This window comes from Drosophila virilis, chromosome 3 (genome assembly GCF_030788295.1).
Source record: "Drosophila virilis strain 15010-1051.87 chromosome 3, Dvir_AGI_RSII-ME, whole genome shotgun sequence".
In the NCBI taxonomy this organism is placed as follows: Eukaryota; Metazoa; Arthropoda; class Insecta; order Diptera; family Drosophilidae; genus Drosophila; species Drosophila virilis.
In genome coordinates this window covers 19,830,864-19,852,358 of record NC_091545.1, presented here as the reverse complement: position 1 = coordinate 19,852,358, position 21,495 = coordinate 19,830,864, and the positions used below count along the sequence as shown (strand labels likewise).

At 46.9% G+C, this 21,495-nt stretch overlaps 3 protein-coding genes across 8 annotated transcripts; 1 reads left to right on the top strand and 2 right to left on the bottom strand.

Annotated features, from left to right (window-relative positions):
* Positions 1-351: 351 nt before the first annotated feature.
* Positions 352-14,248, bottom strand: Ctps (CTP synthase). Of its 4 annotated transcripts, none has more exons than XM_070208416.1 (5): positions 13,813-13,951; positions 13,532-13,577; positions 2,101-2,271; positions 1,535-2,036; positions 352-1,469 (listed from the first exon to the last, which is right to left on the bottom strand). In XM_070208416.1, the coding sequence occupies exons 1-5, from the start codon at positions 13,813-13,815 to the stop codon at positions 449-451; spliced, it is 1,743 nt and encodes a 580-aa protein (XP_070064517.1). In that variant the 5' UTR covers positions 13,816-13,951; the 3' UTR covers positions 352-448. The 4 variants fall into 4 exon arrangements, with proteins under 4 accessions (XP_070064517.1, XP_002047983.2, XP_015031427.1 ...); XM_002047947.4 differs by lacking the exons at positions 13,532-13,577; positions 13,813-13,951 and adding exons at positions 4,009-4,276; positions 6,631-6,910; XM_015175941.3 differs by lacking the exon at positions 13,532-13,577 and having other exon boundaries at positions 13,813-14,248.
* Positions 14,249-14,724: 476 nt separating this feature from the next.
* Positions 14,725-17,395, bottom strand: GlyRS (glycine--tRNA ligase). Its single transcript, XM_002047945.4, has 2 exons — positions 17,247-17,395; positions 14,725-17,163 (listed from the first exon to the last, which is right to left on the bottom strand). Exon 2 carries the CDS (start codon positions 16,921-16,923, stop codon positions 14,884-14,886), a length of 2,040 nt encoding a protein of 679 aa, XP_002047981.1. The 5' UTR covers positions 16,924-17,163; positions 17,247-17,395; the 3' UTR covers positions 14,725-14,883.
* Positions 17,396-17,569: 174 nt separating this feature from the next.
* sstn (stepping stone) lies at positions 17,570-20,891 on the top strand. Of its 3 annotated transcripts, none has more exons than XR_004303644.2 (3): positions 17,570-17,824; positions 17,915-18,004; positions 18,163-18,542. XR_004303644.2 is itself a non-coding variant. In XM_002047944.4 (3 exons), exon 3 carries the CDS (start codon positions 18,653-18,655, stop codon positions 20,753-20,755), a length of 2,103 nt encoding a protein of 700 aa, XP_002047980.2. In that variant the 5' UTR covers positions 17,570-17,824; positions 17,915-18,004; positions 18,549-18,652; the 3' UTR covers positions 20,756-20,891. The 3 variants fall into 3 exon arrangements, 2 of the variants coding, with proteins under 2 accessions (XP_002047980.2, XP_032290704.1); XM_002047944.4 differs by lacking the exon at positions 18,163-18,542 and adding an exon at positions 18,549-20,891; XM_032434813.2 differs by lacking the exon at positions 18,163-18,542 and adding an exon at positions 18,549-20,891 and having other exon boundaries at positions 17,570-17,848.
* The last annotated feature ends 604 nt before the right edge of the window (positions 20,892-21,495 follow it).

Below are 21,495 nucleotides of genomic sequence, written 5' to 3'. Positions count from 1 at the left end.
TCCGAAAATAAAATACTTTCGGCTAGATGATAGTACTAATTTTGATGTCAAGACTTGCATCTGTTGTCGTTTCCCAATACGTTTAAGATATTAATATTAATAGATGAACATCATGTTCGGACATTTGTTTTTTAAGCTTTCTTAATGAAAAAAAAATATATATTTCACAGCTATTTGGCATGCCGTTCCCATAATCTTAAAACTTTACATTGGTTTCAAGTATCAAAATCTTTTTGATTTTGTGAAAAAACTATGAATTCATTTGAATAAATGTTTTTTTTCTTTCGCACACCTTCGGATTTAAAGCGAGGTCAGAATCAAGTACTACCGAACTATCGTAACGAACTATCGTTATTATATCGAAAAATCATATATTATACCTTTTAATTATATATTAATATAGACTCATGATGTAAAGTGTTCGAAGAAAATGATGCCTTCTCAAGGATTAAGCGCCGATACCACCACAGGCTCCTTCTTCTTCGGGATCCGAATTGTTGTCACCGACAGTAAGCCCATTGCCATTGACAAGTTTGGGTTGAGATTGAATTTCTTTGCAGGGGCTGCTCTTGCCATTTAATATTTCATCCTCATCCGACGACGCATCGGACAGCTGGCGAGGGGACAAGCGGCAGCCACGATCTATATAGGACTTAAGTCTACCCTCGGATGCTAAAATAAGACCCAAGAACGGCGGCGAGGGCTTCAGTGGCCGCGACAAGTACTCCGGATGGTACTGAGTAGCCACAAAGTATGGATGATCCCGCAGCTCGATAATCTCCATACGCTTCTTATCCTCGTCCATGCCCACAAATCTCATGCCGTGGCTTTCCAGTTGCGATACATACTGGGGATTGACCTCGTATCGATGTCTGTGTCGCTCATCCACTGTCCTAGGATTTCCATAAAGCTTGCGAATGATGCTCGTCTGTTCGGAGAATATTGTGGTGCGCTTGCCCAATCGCATTGTGCCACCCATTTGACCTATATGATGCTCCGGCATGTCAATAACCAATGGATTGGTCGTTTCGGGGTTTATTTCCGTGCTGTTAGCATCCTGTAGGCTCAGCACGTTGCGTGCAAACTCTATAACCGCCGCCTGCAGACCCAGACAAATACCCAAAAAGGGTTTGCGATTCTCTCGCGCCCACTGGCAGGCGCGTATCTTTCCCTCCATGCCGCGTGCTCCAAAGCCTCCAGGCACAAGTATGCCGTTGCTTTCGCATAGCTTTTGCCACTCCTTGTGATACTTGGAAGGCTCCCGCTGCAGTGTCTCCTGCTCCAGCAGGCACGACTCGATGAAGATCAAGTTCGGTTTGCGATTTACGGCCAGCGCAGCATGTTGCACCGCCTTCACCACGGATGCGTACGAATCCGTGAACTTAGTGTATTTGCCTACAATAGCTATGTTGACCTCGCGGCGCACAGTTTCCGTGCGCCTGGCCAAATCCCGCCAATGCTGTAAGCATCTGTGCACAAAGGAAAATATTTGGATAATTTAGGAGAACATCTCACATTGTTGAAATCCACTTACTTGGCCCGCTTGCTCATGTCGATTTTCAGCTTCAGACGCTCATTGAGGAACTCGATGACACCGTTCTGTTCCATCAGGATTGGCACATGGTATATGGAACTTAGGTCGTGTATGCATATAACTTGGTCTGGATCTACGTGACAGAAATTACTGATCTTCTCCTTCACCTCCAGGCCGATCGGCTTCTCAGAGCGACAGACAATAAGATCCGGGCTCAAGCCACAGCCACGTAACTCTCGCACGGAGCTTTGTGTGGGTTTTGTTTTTGGTTCGCCCGTGGCCTTTGGCAGCGGCACCAGCGACACATGGGCCAAGCAGAAATTCTCGCGTTTTACGCGAAACTGGAACTGTCTAAAGGCTTCGACGAATGGCATGCCCTCAATGTCGCCAATGGTGCCGCCAAGCTCAATGATGCACACCTGCGGCTTGGATGAGCCCTGAACAGGTGTTTGGGCGACGCTCTCCACCCATTCCTGTATGGCATCTGTTATGTGCGGCACAACTGTAAGCAAAAGTACGGCATTAGCTCGAGGTATAGATGTGATAAGCACACCCAGAAGTCTTACCCTGTACTGTCTTGCCCAGGTAGTCGCCTCTGCGCTCCTTCTCGATGACGAGCCTGTAAATTTTGCCGGTTGTTATGTTATTGTTCCGGTGCAACGTTATATCAAGAAAGCGTTCGTAGTTACCCAGATCTAGATCGACCTCGGCTCCATCGTCGAGCACGTACACCTCACCTGCGAAAAATCAATTGTCCACATGAAATAGATATACTGAAGAGTGTGAAAACTTGTTTCATTGTTTCCCCTCCCAACAAAAATGCTGTTGCCGCGAAATTGAACGTTTACGGTTTTTATTTGCAGATCTTTGAGCTTAGGCTAAATGGCGCGCACCAGAGCCCGTTGGTGGTTGGGCGGGCCGGTGGCAACGCTCAACTAGAAATGGATAAAGTCGCATGGCATAGATAACTATGGATTAGATTTAATCCTTACAAACTAGGGATGCTTATTTACAGTCTTTATATTCATGGAAATTGGGAACGGGCAACTACTTGGACTCCTCGAGATCCTCCTTGTAGAGCTCCTTAAATATGAGCTTCTGTATCTTGGTGCGTATGCGCAGTTTCTGCGCAGCCGTCAGTTGCTTCATGTACGGATGCAGGCTGAGCAAGTAATGATAGTCGTCATCCTCTGGCACCAACGGCGCATCCATCGTGGAGGAACCATTAAAATTGCTGTCCTCCGACAGCCGTGGCCGCTTCAGCTTCAATGCCGGAATCAGACCATTCGCATACGAGTGTTGTGTGAAATTCAGATGCTCGCTGCCGCCGCTGACAGCGCCACCGCCAAAGTCCTCCTTGGCGCCGACCGTGTGATGGCCGACGGCCAGTGTGGGCAGCGGATGATGCGCCTTGTTATATAGCGGGGGTGGCGACACCGAGCGCTTGGCGCCCATGGCTCCCGAGCTGCCGGTTGTATTGGAGGTGGTAGTCGCTGCCGCCAATACTGTGCCGGCCAGCTGCGTCGCTGTGGCCACAGCACTGTTGCTGGTGGTGGTGGTGGACACCATCGGCGGAGGGGAGCAGTGAGCGGGAGCGGCGGGTATTTCCTGAGCCATGAGTGTTGCCATCGCAGTCGCTACAGGAGTCTGTGTTGATTTCTTACTCAGGTCCTGTGCCTCCCTTTCCAATTCCAACTCCAACAACTGGGCACGCAACAGGCCCGCCTTGAGCAGGGCGTGCTGGTGTGATGCGGCAAACGCCTCCTCCTGCGCTTTCAGCGCGCCCGTGGCCAGCGGGGTTGTGCTCACTTGAGTTTGTTGATGTGCCGCTGGCGGGGTGGGCATACCATCCAGGCTGCCGTCACTGGGCTCGCCGCCAGCGTCGCCATCGATGTCGTCCTCATCGAAATCCTCGTCGCTGTCCTGCAGGCGACGTATAAGGCCATTGGTGAGGTCTGGCTCCACCACGGTCTTCTCGCAGTCCTCGCTTTGGCTCTGCTGGTTGAAGTAATACGACTGATCCTGCTCGTTCTTGGGCAGACGATGGCGCATGTGATCCGCTGCAGGAGTTACGGATGCAAATGTCAGGTGACACCCGAAAGTAAGTCGGCCGTGGAGGTACTCACTCAGAAAGAGCAGGGCGTAGTAATGCAACCACTTGGACTCAAATGTGGCGGGATCCACCAAAAAGTCGCCGTTGTCTGCGCGCGGTATGCGCTTGTACTCGACCCTGAAGTTATCCCGCAGTCCTTTCCACTTGGCTTTCAGAACGATTTCTGCCAGAGAGCAAATTATTATCAAATACGTGATTTGATTTACCCAAATCCGCGCATAGAACAAACTACTCTCTGAAGGCATAACCTCCTTTGGGGGGAAGAGGCGACTCGGCCACACTTTTTCGCCTTACGTAAGGTTGTTGTGCCTCGAGAGTTACTTAGTCCATGGAGCAGGTTCCCTATTACACTCGTACTTACTCGGTAGCTTGTGTGTGCCACTCAGCTCGTCCCACATTTGCTCCAAGAAGGCCTTGTTGCAGTGGAAGTTGCGGTTCCATATCGCCGGCCTTTCCTCGATGTCGTGAATGAACTGCTCCACATTTAGAACAATTGTTGATTTTTTTGGCGCCATTTTAACGGGCCTTTTGCTTTACTTTGATTTTTCGTTTTACTTGTTTCACACACGCCTGCTCTCTGCTCTCTGCTATCTGCAATCTGCTGTCTGCTGTCTGCTGTCTACTGTCGCCTGCCAACAACGAATGCAATTGCAAATTCAAAACACAGCTCACCATCTCACAGACAATTTACTCTCACTTTACACACACAGACTGACTGACACACACACACACACACGTACACGAGCACACACAGTTACGTTTTCGGTTGTGGGAGAGTGAGCCCGGCTTCATTGAGTAAAACCCCAATCCTATGCTTAATGCATGTATTCTTAATGCAAGCTTTAACTGTAGTCTTGTTATTGTGAGAGTCGCATAGTATTTGAATTTGTCGTTTACCGTTGGATAGAAAGAGCGCTCACAGGGAGCACGTGCTTTGCTCTCAGTGCTTAAGACAGACAGCAAGATCTTTTGCGTACGCGACAATAATTTCAGAAAGAAAAAAAAGCTCAACTAGACTAACTGAAAGCTTATAGTAATACGGTTAATTCGTTAAGTTGGGATATGATAAAATCTCATATTTTGCATTGTTGGAACATGTCTTCGACAGAATATAATATCGTTGCCATCTTGCTGTTTCACCGTAATAATTATTGAAGCCAATTGGGTGGCCAATGGCTAATCTCCTGCTGCGACTCTAGGCCTAGCTGAATGTGCGATGGCAATGGCAATGGCAAAAGCTTAATTCATATGTATATGTATATGTGTCTGCACATATTTATCTGTGTGTGTGTTTGTTTGAAGTGCTTGCGTGTGTGTATGTAAATGGCACAGCCATACAGCAACGAGGAGCTGGGCAGGCAGTCGAAACGACGAACTGAACAACACAACACAATAACTTCATTAAGATTCCGTGGCCTGCGACGTTGCCGTCGTTGCAGCCAGTTTTAGTTGCCGCTGCTGTTGCTGTTGCTGTTGCTTGGCGTGCCAACGAATTTGCAGCAGATGCAGCAGACGGCTGCCTCCCTACCCCTCCAACCGTCACAACACTCTTCATCACTCTCGCATGCCCGTGCCCCCATCATCCACAGTCCACAGTGAAGCTCGTAGGCCTAGCAGCGACAGGAAATGCTGGTCCGCCGCTAACGCACACAACGAAGCGGAGAGAGAAAGAAAGAAGCAAAATCAAATTATAAACACACGCCAGGCTGCGACAGCCATGCAGTCAGCGCGTCCCCCACCCTTCGCTCCATGACCAGGCCGCACTCCTCTTTGGCCCATTCAAACAAAACGCAAACTGGCGCATTTGTATTTGTGTCCGTGTGTCTGTGTGTGTGTGTGTGTGTGAGTGACTCAGACTCAGCCGTAGCCAGTCAGTTAGTCAGTCATGCAAAAATGCTTGCAGCCGCTGCCATCGCAGTCAGCGTCGCCGCCACCGCGTGCACAGAGTGCGAAATACTAAAACAGCAGCAGCAGCGCGCAAAAGGCAGTTAGCGGGTGGAGGGAGAAGAGAGAGAGAGAGAGGCGGAAGGGGGCAGGCGGCAGTTGGTGAAGTTCCAGCCAGCCAGCCAGGCCAGGCCCGACAGCAAGCAAAAGCAATTTCTGGCGGCGCGAGTCTGCGGCAAGCTTGCTGCAGGCTGAACTGCTTAAAGGCAGGCCAGACGCCAGCCAGGCCGAGGAACCGGCAACTAGCGAATGGCGGCAACAGCAACGGCAACGGCAAAGGCGGCGCAGACAAATAATGCGTCACGTTGCGCAGTCGTTAAATTTTCGTTTTCGTCGTTGCCGTTTTTATGTGCGACAGCGGCAAGCTGTACGCCAGGGGGCTGCGATAGGTTTGGGGGGGAGGGCGCGCATTCGCTTTGGAATGAGCTGGGGACAGCAGCTGCTGTTGCTGCTGTTGTTGTTGTGCTGAGGTGCTAGCTGCTGGCTGCTGGCTGCTGGCTGCCTACTTTTGCCAAGAAACTGGCAAGTTTGGCTGCCCGACGCCAATAAAGTTATGAGCCAAGCGAGTGACAGACAGACACAGTGAGGCCCCCTTCGGATGGTCAACTGGACCTAAAGTGGACAGTCGATCTGTTGCCATGAATGAGCCAGCCAATTAGTACATAAGGATGAAAACAGCTCTGTCTATAAGGATCTGGTCCACACGTTTCCTCTCTACTCTCTCCTCTGCTCTAATTTGTTCTTGCTTCAAGTAACTGGGATTTCTTAGGATTTCTTATACGCTTGTCCTTTTGTAGTAAATGCACTTTAAAATGCAAATTACCTATGCAGCTGTGTGTGTGTGTGTGTGTGTGTGTGTGTGTGTGCATAATGAGTATGGGCCATGGTCGGTGAGGAAATGGCGCGGGTGAGGGGGGGCAACTACAGCTTGAACAGTTGTCGCCGACTTTGTTGCTCTACAAAATCAATAAAGACACGCACAGTATGTGTGTGTGTGTGTGTGTGTGTGTCCGTATAGGTGCCCCTTCGTGTTACACACATGCAAAAATTGCGCGCGAGCCACTAAATGCGCGAAACTCGCGTGGGAGGTGGGCGGCAGCGGCGTTGTTTAGCGGGCGTCGTGTTTATAATACAGACGACAGTGGGGCAGTTCGACAGTCCGACTGTCTGACTGTCTGACTGTCTGTCTGTCTGGCTGGTCGCAGCACTCGAAAATCGGCCGTAAACAGAAACTCAATCCGAGCCGAATCGAATCGAATCGAATGGAATCGAATAGAAACGGACCGAGCCCAGGCGAAGCGAAACGAAACGAAACGAAACGAAACAAGGCGAACCACTGCTGATTGCAGTCAGCTTACAACTGAAATTGAAAATTCAGCAGAGCAAAGTGCGAAGCGCCGCCACCGCCGCCGCCATGGCCGTCGCAGCGCGAGCGTGGCGACCGCGACAGGCTGCAGTCAGAGCCAAAGCAGACAGAGCTGCCATAGCCCGAGCCCGAGCCCAAGCCCAAGCCCAAAAGCCAGCGAGCCAACAAAACGTGCCAACTAAAAGAGTGGCGGCGGCAGCGGCAGCAGCAGCAGCAGCAATGGCAGTGGCAGCGGCAGGCAAAAAACAGAAACGCAAAAAACGCCAGGCAGGCAGGCAGGCAGAGCAGAGCAGAGCAGCGCTATAGCTATAGCTATAGCCAGTGCCAGTGCCAAAGCCACGCCACAAGCTTTTGCGACGACGACATGCGGAGGACATACATACATACATATACACAAACACTTGTGCATGTGTGTGAGAGAGTGTGTATGTCCCGTCCCTCTGCATGTGTGTGTGTGTGTGTGAATGTGTATGTCGGTGTGTTTTGGGGGCGCGCACAAACGCTAAAAACAGCCGCCGCCGTCACCAACTCCATCGCCTATGTCAGCCCCCCGTTGCTGGCAGCCTGCTGCCAGTTGGCTCTGCTGCTGTTGCTGCTGCTGCTGCTGCTTTTGGGCATTTATTGCGCGCGGCATTTGCCGGCTAGTCAGGCACGCACACACACACACACATACATATGGTCTCACAGTGTCTTTATATGTGTGTGTGTGTGTGTGTGTGTGTTTGTGCATACGTACGTGTGTGTGTGAGTGGGCTTAAATGTGTGCGAGGCGGGTGTACGGTGCCGGTGGCCTGGTCTGCCTGCTGCCGCTGCTGCATGCGCAAAACGCCGACGTCGACAGCAGCAGCAACAGCAACAGCAACAGCAACAACGACAATCAACGCGCGGAAGCGAGCGAACAAGCAAGCGAAAAGCATAAACCATGAAGAGATGGGAGGATTGTTAAAATTACGCGACAGGAGGCAGGCAGTCAGGCAGGCAGTCAGGCAGCCAGCCAAAGCCAGCCAAAGCCAGCTCACAACGCTGAAATGAATCGCCGGCTGGCGTTGACGTTGGCGAATGGCGAATGGTTTCGGGCCTGTCGCTGGCACGCAGGCATCGCGGCAAGCGAGGGAGGGGCGCGCGGGTGTGGACATTTTTGTTAGCTGATAGGCTGGCTGGCCGGGCTGGCATTGGATGTTGGATGCAACCGTCAGGCGTTAATTGCCATGCCCCAAATGAGGAAGTGGAAATTGTCGAAATGGAAGCAGCTGGACGCAGAAATGAGCCGTTACATTAGACGACGACTCTAGCTCCATGCAGGTCTAAGCTTGACCAGATTAATACTTTACATACAGTATGTCAATAAAGTGTTTTGACTAACGAAAAAAAACTAATTTTTTGGGTTTAGTTGAAAATAAATGTACCTAAAAGTGAGAATTTTTTTTCAATTCTAATTTATTTCGATTCTATATTTTTCCTAGAACTTAATGGCAAAAAGAATTGTTAAATAACATTACCCAAACATTTTATAAAATTAAAAAACTAAAAACATTCAAATTTTATGCTGTCAATAAAGTGTTTTTACACGAAACTTTATTACTAAATAACAATGTTAAAAAAACAGGAATATTTTTTTTTAATACTTTGTGTGGCTGCCATTAGCGTCACATACAGCCTGCAATCGCCGTTTCATTGAAACAATAAGGTTTTGTATGTATGTTTCTGGAATCTTCTGCCATTCTTCCAGTACAGCAGCTTTTAAATCAGTTTTTGATTTTGGACTCCGCTTTGCGACTTTTTTTTTCAAATATGACCACACATTTTCTATTGGATTCATATCTGGACTTTGTGGTGGAGTGTCTAACACCTTTCCACAGTTGTACAACAGCCAAACTCTTACCATATGAGCTTTATGCTTCGGGTCATTGTCCTGGTAAAATTTAAAAATTGGCTTATTGTCCTCATAGAATCCAAATTTCTGTGCACTACTGACGAGATGTGTCTGTAAAATGCTCAGATATTGTCTAGCATCCATGGTATTCTCAATGAAGGTCAAATCTCCTACACCCTTGCTCGAAATACACCCCCACACCATCACTGATAGTTTTCCGAATTTAACGGTTGGAATAATATTGCGGTTTTCCAACGCTGTTAGTGGCTTTCTCCAGACTCTGGATGGCCCATCGTTGTAGAATAGCATCATCTTGCTTTCGTCACAGAATATGACGTTACTCCAAAAATCGTTCGAACTATTTACATGGACTTGAGCGAACGATAGCCGCTTCAAAATATTCGCCGCCGATAGTAGAGGTTTTTTCCTGGCAACTCGTGATGTGTAGTCATTGGAATTCAGTAATTTTCGGACAGTTTCATGTGACACATCAACACCACTTTCTTCCTTGAACTCCTGAGCAATATCCCTAAGCGAAATTTGTGGATTTTTCTCAATTTTTCTCAGAATTTTTCGCTTATCTCTGTCAGAAATTTTGCAGGGTCGACCACATACTGGCTTTGCCTCTAGCCTATCTTCCTTATTGGCTCTGTTTAATATGTTGTATATCGTTGCTTTTGATAAATTAAACATATCAGCCAGTTCCGAGACTTGACGTCCCATCTGATGGTTATAATACACCAGCTGAGCGACTTCAAAAGTTGTTCTTTTTCCTGGCATTTTATTTTTCATAAAATTAAAGCAAAACGTTATAAATTGCAATAGAAAATGACAAGAAAAGTCGAAGACACAAGAGAAGCCAAAACGCATGGGCCCAAATCTAACGGGATCACCCAAAAGAGAACGGCAAAACAATTTACCGTAGCTGTAAAAACACTTTATTGACAGCATAAAATGTGAATGTTTTTAGTTTTTTAATTTTATAAAATGTTTGGGTAATGTTATTTAACAATTCTTTTTGCCATTAAGTTCTAGGAGAAATATAGAATCGAAATAAATTATAATTGAAAAAAAATTCTCACTTTTAGGTACATTTATTTTCAACTAAACCCAAAAAATTAGTTTTTTTTTGTTAGTAAAAACACTTTATTGACATACTGTACATATATGCGCATATGTGTATGTAAATTCTATATACACATGCCATACACTTGTTTAGTTGTGTGAGCCAGCTTCTCACAGGCTCTCTGACGCCATCAGCGCGGATCTCAGACCTTGGGTAACACATCCTGAAAAGCTAAAAATTGCTGCTGCCGACACAGAAACAACAACAACAACAACAACAACAACAACTAGAACAACATAAACGAAATTTTATTTTCCATTGAATTTTGTTCACATTGTTTTTGTCGTTGCTGCTGTGAAAAAACGTGAGTAAAACGGAATGCGCGAGCAGAAGAAGCAACAAACCATATGCCAAACGAAAAGGCACAACATGTAGGTGAGAGGCGCGCGGTAATGAAGTGCTGGCTGGCATAACGCAAAGAGCAACAGCTGCTAACAATGTTGACGCGTCGTCGCTGATGGCGGGCCGAGCAGCCAGACTTGAGACGCAAAGCTCAGGCTTCCCCCGAACGGACGCGGCATGAGAAGCGCAAAACGTAAAGCATAAAACAAAACAAACGTCGAACTCAACTTGATTACGATTATAACGTTTATGATGATGATGATGACGATATGGTTGATGATGACGATATGGTTGATGATGACGATGATAAGCATGAAAGTCTAAAACATATTAAGCAATACAATTACATATATGTACATCGTGAAGCGTCTGAGGTTGGGTGCCTGCGTCCAATATGGCGTCCCCCGTGCCAAATCTACCCACTGGCCGGCCACATGCGACCCACTCTCGAAATTAACGCCAAAAAAATGAAGCACAAAGCGCGCGCACACGCATGTGCCGCATGCAGCGCCCTGCCGCCGGCGTCGGCGTCAACGACAGCCGACTGCGATGTTGGCGTCGACGTCGACGGCACCGTAACCCACAGCCTCGTCCCGTCAGGACCAAAGCTTGCACAATAAATGAGCAAAAGCTGCACCGAATGCAACGCAAACGACCCCCAAAACCGAATGCGAGCCTGCTGGCCCCTTGCGAAAAATGCAAATGACAGGCAGCAGACATTACTGTAATTCGTGGTGGACATCGGCGTGAATGCGGGCAGCGGCGGCGGCGGCGGCGGCGGCGGGAGACGGGCAGCAGGCGCACAACATAACCAACTTAACCAACCCAACGTCATGTGAGTCTGGGCCGTAGAGGCCTCAAAGGTGGTTGGCAACATGTGCCCAATTTTCTCCCCAGTTCGCAAAATAACAACAACAACAACAAAACAGAAAGAAAGGAGTTCGTTTGCACACCGAAGACTAAATACCCTTGTATGGGTAATGGTTTTGCAGTTATGTGAGAAGAATGACGTTAGTTATTGAAGAGAAGTTAACCATACTGAATTGTGTTATTAGACCGATTCTTCATATAGAGCTATATGATTTTTTGTTGTATTTCATTTTTATAATAAAATAAAACGATTTTTAAAATAATGTATTAAAAAACCAACACTATGATTCCTTTTCTTCCATTTGCACACCATTGCACCCATATACCCTTTTTACTCATTTCAAAAAGGTACAGGGTATTAAAGTGCACATGTATGCATCAAACTGTATTAGCGTCGAATGCCTTTAAAGCTTATTCCAACACCTAGCATTTTTTTTATCTTTACCGTTATTTCATTTTTAATTGAAAGATGTATAAACTATGTATGAAAGTTTCGCCTGATTGACAGACTGACAGACTGACTGAATGAAGCTTTGTTTCGGGACGAAATTATGAAGCAATACGGAGTTTTCAACAATTCGAACTGCAAATGGGTGAAACAATTAAAATTTTTTAAATTAAAAAAAAAAAGCACCAAATTTTACAAACCTACCTTTGGTGTCTAGACAAAGGGGCTCAACGGGGGGACTCTAGGACTCTCCCTGTTTCAACCCCTGTAGTAGTCCCAGTAGAGCCCGTACCTGATCCCGTCCCAGTTAATCAAACTGCCTCAGCCCCGTCAGCTCCTGGCTTGCCCAGATTGTTAAAAACAATCATTGTGCCTCTTTAGCTCCTCCAACTCCTGTATTATCTACAGCCCCATCAGTGCCTACTTTAACGGTAGTTGCCCCTCGTAGGCAAGTTTTTGTGTCTCGTCTCTTCGTCGGACTGAGTCTTCTGCGCCATTGGCAGCCTATATTGCTAGCAAATCTTCTGCTAGAGTGTCAATAACCAAATTGAATTTCTGTATGCTTTAGCTAGGCTTTTCGCTTGGGTGAACTGCACCCAACCCTTCTGCCCTTCTGTTCTGCCTATTCTGTTAACGGTCCTGCCGCCCAACTGCCTGCACGACCTCGTAAAGACGCCTTGTTCGCCTGTTTCTAGCTGCGTTTACATAAACAGAGTATTGCGAAGTCAGTTGCATCCGACTGAAACGAGTTAGAGCGCGAGCTAGCTAGTTGGAATTTAACGGTATTACGAACAACGGCTATAATGAAAGCGAAGAATTGCCGATTAAGTTCACTGCACAACTCCGCTCCGCTCCCCACCCCTCGACCAACCAACCACACCACACAACACCACACCACACCACACCACCCAAATAACCTACTCAACACTCAATACGCACAGCGAAAACAAGCGAATGCAAGAAAAAGAGAACAGGGGACAGAGAGTAACTGTGCAACTTGAAAGAAAAACTTTCGCTTTCAATGTCAAGCGCAAAAAAAAATAGGGGCAACGACAAAAGGAATGCATCAAGAATCTGTGTGCCATTTCAGAGAGGCCGAGGGTGTTTAATGCATACATATACGCATACATATATACTGTGTGGGTATTTACCCACACATACACACATTTGTACTTATACACTAGCAAGAATTAGCCGGCTTTGCCAGACCAAGTTCTTATGCACTTGATGAGATTAACTATGCTCTTTAAATAAATGCAAAATCCTATAATGATCGGATGACTATCTCGCAAATCGATCGAATATTAAATTTCGGCATGAACAACTTTGCGGCCGATCAATATATCTTGTTTAATATATTTTCAGTATGCTGCTTATATATGAACCTAATCTTATTAAGTTTCTTAAGATATATTCACCAAACTCAGCAATAACAAATTGGCTAAGCCAGAAGGCAAATGTCCATAAGGGTATTAAATCTTCGGCGTGCCGAAGATAAGCCAACTTACTCGCTGCATCTGATCGAACGAAAGACATAAGCATGGAACCCCCACCCACCCCCGTCACCGCCATATACCCTATAGATCTTACTATGTAAAAACAATAATCCAATCTTGGGATCATTCTGTTCAAGAATTCAAATAAATAAATTTATACTTTGTATAGTCGAACATATTTTGTTATGTTTGTTACGAACAGTTGCATATGTATCTTTCTTATGCCCTTTACGCGCAACATTAATGGGTATAACACAGTTTTCGACAAAACGCACATAACAGTATTTGGTATAAAACTTAAATATAAATATATATAATACGCAAATAAATAATAACAAATACTTTCAATTGGCGTATTTAATCGACCGATCTTTAATATGTTTGTATTTAGATAAACCTGACGGGGTCGAAGATATTACCCCCCAATCGTACAGCAGCAAAACGAATGGCCTTAAGACAACAAAGCTGCGAATGTAAAAAAAAAAAAATAAAAACTATTCTTCTTCCGAGCGAAAGAAATTCGCACATGTGTACATACATAAATACAAACATTTATACGTACATTCATGTGTATATGAAAAAGAGATTAGAAAATTGCCAAAATTTAGTGCTGATGCTTTAAAATACTTTTGCGTCTTCTTTTTTTGCATAACTGTACGTAAATAAACACGTGTATATGTATGTGTGTATATAAGCTCACCATGTTCGTATGGCGAAAACGTGCCCGCGTCGATATTGATATATGGATCAATTTTTATGGAAGTAACATCCAAGCCGCAGGACTTGAGCAGCGTGCCGAAGGAAGAGGCGATGACGCCCTTGCCAACACCGCTTATCACACCACCAGTAACCAAAATGTACTTCATATTAATAACAGTTCACGTTAAACTTAAATATGGTATTTGCCAGTTTAGTCGGGCTGGCCACGCGGCACTTGTAATTCACTTCCAAGGTCTGCCTATTTTGTTGCCACGTGGAAAAACACGTGCAATCACGACAATTGGCAACAGTTTTAAGTCAGTCAATATTCTTCATTTATTATTAATTAAAACGAAAACGTTTTCTTTTAACATATTAACTGAACGCGCCAAACCAAAAAATGTGGTCGCTACTACTGTTTCCGCAGCAAGTAAGACATTAAGTAGCTCGATGCGATGATTTGTTCTCGATATTTTTGCTGATATCGCATCGATATCATACATATGTGTATGTCATTTCTTTAGTTTTAATACATGGTCACATTGATTATAATTTGCTAAATTCTCTTGGTAAATTTGATTTTTTTAAACTTTTTTAGTTGTGTGTTGATTTGTTTATGTTACAGCTCTTTCCATTACATTAAAAAAAAAACATTACCTAACCATTTTTATCTCATATATTGAGTAATTAACTTTTGGAATTTTAATATTTGATTTATTCGAAGCAAGAATTTTGATGAAATCAATTTGCAAAATCGTTGAAAAATATTCACAGCACGTGAGTGTTGTACAACAAGTAGTATTGGTAATGGCAGCACTTAATGGACAATGTTGGTAACCGGTTGCACATCGGTTGAATTCAAATTTGAATTTTTGGTATTTTTTTTTCTTCCTTTTATTCAAAACTAATTGCGTTTTTAATTTACTTGAATTAGCGAAAGCATTTATTATTATTCAAATTAAAGCGTCTGCAAAAAGAGCATTTTAAATGCATTTAGGTATCCGTATGCACGAAGTCAGAGCTTTGATCCATGCACACCGCGTATAAAAAAATGTAGAACAGAAAATCGAAATCATTTTGTTGCCTCCTGCTGCTCAAAAGCCGGATACTGCTCCAGGACCTGTGCCCAGGTGAGACGCGTCGTCGCCAAATCCTTGACCACGCCGACAACAACGTCGAGTCCAATGCGAACCTGTTTCATGGTGTTCCGATCCCGCAGCGTGACGGTGTGCGGCTCCTTAAGTGTGTCAAAATCCACGGTGATGCCATAGGGTATGGCAATCTCGTCGGTGCGCGCATAGCGCCGTCCAATCGAGCCACTCGAGTCGTCCACTTTGTGCGACAGCTCCGCCTTGGTCAACGCCGCAGACAGCTGCTGAGTGTACGGCTGGAACTCGGCGTTGTTCGAGAGCGGCAGTATGGAGCACTTGAGCGGTGCCACGAGCGGGGGCAGCGTAAAGTAGCAGCGCTGCTCGTCGCCATCTCTGCATTGGAAGCTGTGCTCGAGCAGGGCGTACATGATGCGGCCGATGCCGAAAGACGGCTCCACCACGCTCGGTATGAACTCCTCCACGTGCACAGTTTTGGTGGCATGCTTCACGCCGATTGTCTCGGCGCCGAGCTCATGCGTGGCGCCGTCGGGTAGCGTCAGTTTGTACGGGCCACCAGTCGCCAGCTGTGCCTCCACCTGCTTGATATCGTCCAGCGACAGCTTGGCCAGAGCATCCGTTATGGCCTTGGCTTCCTTTTTGAATGTCTTGCCCAGAGCCTGCTTGTTGGGCACAATCTCACTGACCTCGACTGTCTTGGGAGCTGGCAAACGCTTCTCGGCCACCAGACGCACACCTGTGGCGGCCGTATGCTGGCTCAGATCGTAGGCGGAGCGGTCAGCGCAGCCGACGCACTCCACCCAACCGTACGAGGTGAGAATCTCCGCGTCCCAGCAGTCGCAGGCATAGTGTGCCATCTCGTTGCCCATGTGCTGGCGGAAGCGCAGGCACTCGGGCTTGATGCCGATCGCATGCAGGAACTGCTGAATCCGGGCCATGTAGTAGCCCAGCGTCTCGTTGGCCACTAGCTGGCTGGCCACAGCCTCGCCAATTGTCGACTGTTGGGACGATTTGCCGTCCATTTGGTTGCAGGCCGAATATAGCGTTAGCTTCTCGCCGGCCACCTTGGCAAACTTCGGATGATCCTTCAGCGAGGGATCGCAAAAGTGCTCGATTTCCGCCATGGTGAACTCGCGCACGCGTATCAGGCCGGAGCGCGGGGAGATTTCGTTGCGGAACGAGTTGCCGATTTGGGCTACAGCGAAGGGCAGCTTGCCCTGATTGAACTCCAGCAGTCGCTTAAAGTTGACAAATATGCCCTGTGCCGTCTCTGGGCGCAGGAATCCCTTCACCAGGCCAGTGGGTCCGATTTGTGTGGCAAACATCAGATTGAATTCAATGGGCTCTGTCAGATCGTTGCCCGTCAGCGGCGACTTGATGTCATACTTGGCCAGCACGTCGGCGAGCTCCTGTTTGTTGAGTCCGTCCAGCTTGATGATGATGTCCTCGCACTCGGCCTGCAGGCTGGCGGTTGCATCCTTGGCCTTGGATAGCTTTTCGAGTGCTTGCTTGATTAGATGGTCCAGTCGGAAGCACTCGCCAGTCTTGACGTCCTTCACCATCAGATCGGCAAAGCGCTCCACATGCCCGGATGCCTTGAGCACCGGCTCCGGCGTCAGCATGGAGCAGTCTACTTCCAGCATTTGCTCCTCCAAGCTGAAGAACTGCCGCCACAGAGCGAGTATGTTGGATTTGAGTGCACAGCCCATGGGCCCAAAGTCGTACTGGCCGGTGATGCCGCCATAAATAGCAAAGGATTGATCGTAGAAGAAGCGACGCTTGAGCAGATCTTCCATTTTGGCGCGATCAAAGCTGACAATGCTTGGCGTCAGCGCCAGCTCTTTCTCTTCCAGCACTTTTTTCCGCACCTTCAGCTCGGCCACCGCCTTCTTCACGTCCAATTCGGGTGCACCCTTTGCCTTCAGTTCCCGCACCAGGTTGCCCTGCTCCTGCACCCGCTCGCGCAGCGGAGCCAGTTGCGCTTCAATCTCTGGGTTCGACATGATGAACTCTGCTGCTGCGGCTCGCAATTCAACTTTGCGTTTCTGCTTTTTGCTACCCCAAGTGCTTGCCGTGGAGGCGCCAGCGGCAAAAGATGTTGTGCTAAAAGATGCTTTCGCTTCTGCTTTGTTGGCAAAGGTCTCACACTCACGCCAACTCCACGTTTTTGTGTGCGTTCTGTTTAGTGGAATCTGTAGGATACGTCGGCTAGCGGTGCGCAGGTGTGTGTGCGCTTTTATGAACTGCAATGACATATGTTATTTTTTATGCGCGCAACACAAGAATTTATGTAATTTTAATTGACGATTTCGGAACTCTGCAATACCTTTTAGCTGCCTTCTGGCTGATTCACAATAGAAATGAGTTTCGTGTGCAACACTGCAATTTCATCAACAAAAAGCTGGTCAAGACTGGTCCATTGCATCGTGTGTGGGCCTTTGCATGTCATGTTATTTATCCATTGAATTGTATTGAATAGCAACATTTATTGGCAGTAATAAACTTAGAGTAGAATAACATCTTCATATTCACTCACTTATCTATAGTTTTTCTAATAGATTGTCGCACGCACATGCTGTGCCGTGTATGGGCCACGCGATATATATTGTATGCCGATGTCGGCATATCGATATATCGAACATATAAAAAATTCATTTTTGTTCTTTGCTACCTATCAGAAGCATTTTTCTTGCATGTTTTTATAATATAATTTGCTGAATTCGTTTTTATTTCAACTAAACAAGCGACGTTTCAATTTCTTTCCCAACTCGTTTGACGTTAATATTTGTAATTAAGGCGTCCAAAATCTGCAACCGTTTGCTGTGCTCAAGGAAAAGTGACGACGCCGTCTCGCAGCGACGCTATGCGACCGCATTTCTGCGTAGCATAAAAACAAAAGACCAGGTGCGCTTCTTGCAACTCACCTGGGTAACTGTTGTTTACGCCAGTTTGGCTTTGTGGCTTTACAATTCAATGTGTTTCTTCTTGTTGCAGCATCGCCACAACAAGCGTCTTATTTGTTTGGTAAACATTGCATCGATTTAGGGCAGGGCTGGGCAAGTCGAGGCTCGAGGCGGTTTATTGGTGAGTTCTCAATACATACACACATTTGCTTTGCCTGTCTGTTGTTTTTTGTTTTTGTTATTTTTGTGGTTATTTGTTAAGCATTTAATGTACAAATCATAGTATTTGCGAGCTTTAAGCGTAGTTCTTGTCATTCTCGGTTCATGTGTGCCCTCTAGCCTTGTACAGTTACCATTTCGATACACATACTTACACCCATTCGGACATAACTCTGCGAGTCTTGTCTATAAAAACTATTAAGTACAACCCGTGTGCATCAAATGCACGCAGACTGCAATGGACACTGGTGTGCTGATCTGCAATTGGGCATGGGACATTCATAGATAAATTTGTACATACTTAAAGATATCTCTGCAGTGGTTGTGGTGGTGCGGTGTCTTTGTAGAGGCAAGTGGAGCGGCAGGCAGCAGCTGTACATAAAGTCTAATAAGCTAGTGCACGTCTCTTAACAAAAGTTAAACAAATCCCAATGCTAACTCTCAACTAAAACCAAATGGGCTAAACAACTGGCGACAATCATTGAAGACTGCTTATGTCTTTCTAGGATCTCGCACGCACCGCGCACCGCAACCACCGTCAGTCAAAACAGTATAAACTGTGAATGTAAGCAGATCGCATCAACTGACGCAGGGAGCAGAAGTCCTGGCGATGCAATTGAAAGCGCCCAAGAGCAGGAATATGGCCAGTCTGAAAGATGATGAACCAGCAGCTAACCATCGACAAAGCAACAACAACAACAACAATAATAATAATAATAACAACAACAACAATAGTACGAGTAGCAATCCAACCAGCAGCGGCAGCAACAACAATAATAATAATAACAATAACAATAACAATAATGAGGATCTCGCCAGCAAACGCGAGTCCTTGGAGGCGCGCAAACAGTCGCTGGAGCAGCGTCTGAGCGAAAAGAGCTGGCTGCTGCAGCAGATCCAGAAACAGGAGTCTGCCATCATGCACGGCAATTACGAGCACCTGACAGTGAATGAGTTCTTTGCCCAGCTGGCGCAACAGTACAAGCATGAGCAGCAGCTGCAGGCATTGGCCAAGGACAGCGGCGCTTTGCTGCGACGCAAGCAAAGCACCAGCAGCCGAGGAGGCGAGAGCCAGCCCGGTGGCAGCCAGACCTATAGCAGCCACAATAATAATAACAACAACAACAATCGACACTCGGAGACGCACTCAAATCGCAGCTCAGAGTATGATAATTATCAGCCAGCTGGCTCCAATGGCGACATGCTGGTCATAGGCGTCGCTCAGCAGCAATCGCAGCAGCATCCGCACGTTAAGAGCGCCCTGAAGAAACGTCCCACACCCACGCCCACTGCCCAAATACAAATGCAATATGTGGCACAGCGTCAGCAATTGCCACAACAGCCTCATCTTCTGCTGCAGCAACAGCATCATCATATGGAAATGTATTCGCAGCAACATGCCAGCTATTTGCAACAGCAACAGCAGCCGCCAAAGCAACGCTCCCAGGGTCAGACAGATATCATATCCATGTACTCGGCCAACTCCTCGAATGTGGCCACGCTGCGGCAGCAGCACGTGGCGCCTCAGCAGCAGCCCATTATCGTGCAGTGCGACAAGTACTATCTGTCGCCGACGCATCAGAGCTACAACGAGGGCGGCTTCATCAAGTCCAGTCAGAACATCAAGAAGTATGTGTCGCCGCTGGCCTCGCCGAGTGCCATCAGCTACGAGCAAGCCTCGTTGCATCATCAGCGACAACTGGACGCCATCTCGTTGGCGCCCAGTTACATGTCCGTAGATGTGGAGAGCGTGGTGCATCAGCAGCAGCAACAGCAGCAGCAGCAGCAATATCGCTGGCGCTCACAATCCCATATTGCAGCACTGACGCCGCCTCATCCGCATCAGAATCAGAGCATGACCGCTGCCCTGGCAGCCGAACCGAAGTCGCATTCCAGCGATATGCTGGCGGCGCCCATGCCGCGCTATGCGAGCAAGCCCAAGCCCCTCGACGAGATATCATTGTGCTCAACGTCCGCCAGCAGCACGACCATAGAGAAGAAGCTCAAGCCCAAGCAGTGGCTGGAATCGTCGCTCGATGGGCCCGCAGTTGTGCGGCAAATCGAATCCACAGCTCACAGTCCGGTCAGCAGCAGTGGCAGTGGCGCCGCTGCCAGCAGCAAGCCTCGCACCAAGCTCTCCTCGCAGTCGATGTCCGTGTCGGGACGTCACTACTCCATGTCCGCTCAGCGCAGTGCACATAATTATGCGCCCGCTGGCTATCCGGTGGTCGGCAGCTCGAAGGCTCTGCAGCATGCGGATGAAAGATTTGCCAAGCTCAGTCAGTCCACTTCCTATCTGAACGCCATGGAGCAGACGGTGGGCATTTCGGCATCGTACCCGCTTGAACCGCTTGAAATACCGCCATTTAGGCTTCTGCCGCCCAAGCCCAACCAAAACCAGCAGCCAACGCCGCCGCCCAGGCCCCCGCCAGTTGGAAACAACAACAATAACAACAACAACAGCAGCAGCAGCAATAATTTAAGTGGCAATGCTCTGCATAATGCTTTGGTGTCGCCACCGCTGGCCGTGGCCACAGCCACGGCTGCAGCTGGGCTGTCGCCCGAAATACGCATTGAATCGCCCAAGAACATGACCGTGGTGCAGCAGGCCACCTTCCAGCCGTACAAGGAGGTGACCAAGCCCTTCGAAATGTCCGACTTCTACAAGTACTCGACGAAGTTCAAGCAGAAAGAGGGCGGCCGGCCAGAATGACAAGAAAACATTTTCGTTTTTCTCCTAGTATATAGTTTACTCTTGACTCTTAACTATTTATGATATTTTTGTTTGACCGACGAAGAGGATCGAATTTCCAATCTGAAATTGATGCGTCCCTGCGCGGTTGTGCCTTGCGGTTAGCGCAAAACGAACTACAAATTTTTATACAAATTTAATGGGAGTTAATGCTTGGATAACAAATGAATAGACAAAAGAGAGAATTGTCCAATTTAAGGCAACTGACAAAATTAAGCGCCAAACGAATTGTACATTGACTCAACGCCTTCGTGATTTGCCTTTTATCAAAAGTTTTATATGTCTTTTACTGATATTGCATTTACGAACTGAACTGAATCGAATGTGTTGTAGGAAAACTTATAGTTATTGTTAATAATGGATTGTACAAAATATAATTTGTACACTGACTTCAATATACACTAATCTATATATACATTTATATAAATGAGCTTGTTTTTTCTATCTAACAAATAAGAGATAACTAAAATGTTGTTTTGATTAAGCCAACTGGAAAATCACATCATATGCAACGTTTATTTTTTGTGAATCTTTCAAAACGAGTTAAATAACACCGATCAGAAGGACCACCCTAACCACCCTCACCATTTTCCATCAATTTTTCACCCATGTTAGTGGAAATTTCTTCGTAGCTTAGGTTACCAGACTTCTATCGGACAGTTCCGTATTTAAACTTGACTTTTATTAATCAAGTATATTTA

What these genes read in the sequence shown, in the direction of transcription:
- GlyRS (XM_002047945.4), bottom strand. Translation starts at nt 16,923, where the DNA reads ATGTCGAACCCAGAGATTGAAGCGCAACTGGCTCCGCTGCGCGAGCGG.
- sstn (XM_002047944.4), top strand. Translation starts at nt 18,653, where the DNA reads ATGCAATTGAAAGCGCCCAAGAGCAGGAATATGGCCAGTCTGAAAGAT.
- Ctps (XM_015175941.3), bottom strand. Translation starts at nt 13,978, where the DNA reads ATGAAGTACATTTTGGTTACTGGTGGTGTGATAAGCGGTGTTGGCAAG. An exon ending in GTTTTCGCCATACGAACATG is followed by an intron (nt 2,272 to 13,812) that starts GTGAGCTTATAT and finishes GATTTTTCGCAG; the next exon opens with GTGAGGTGTACGTGCTCGAC. An exon ending in GACATGAGCAAGCGGGCCAA is followed by an intron (nt 1,470 to 1,534) that starts GTAAGTGGATTT and finishes CTTTGTGCACAG; the next exon opens with ATGCTTACAGCATTGGCGGG.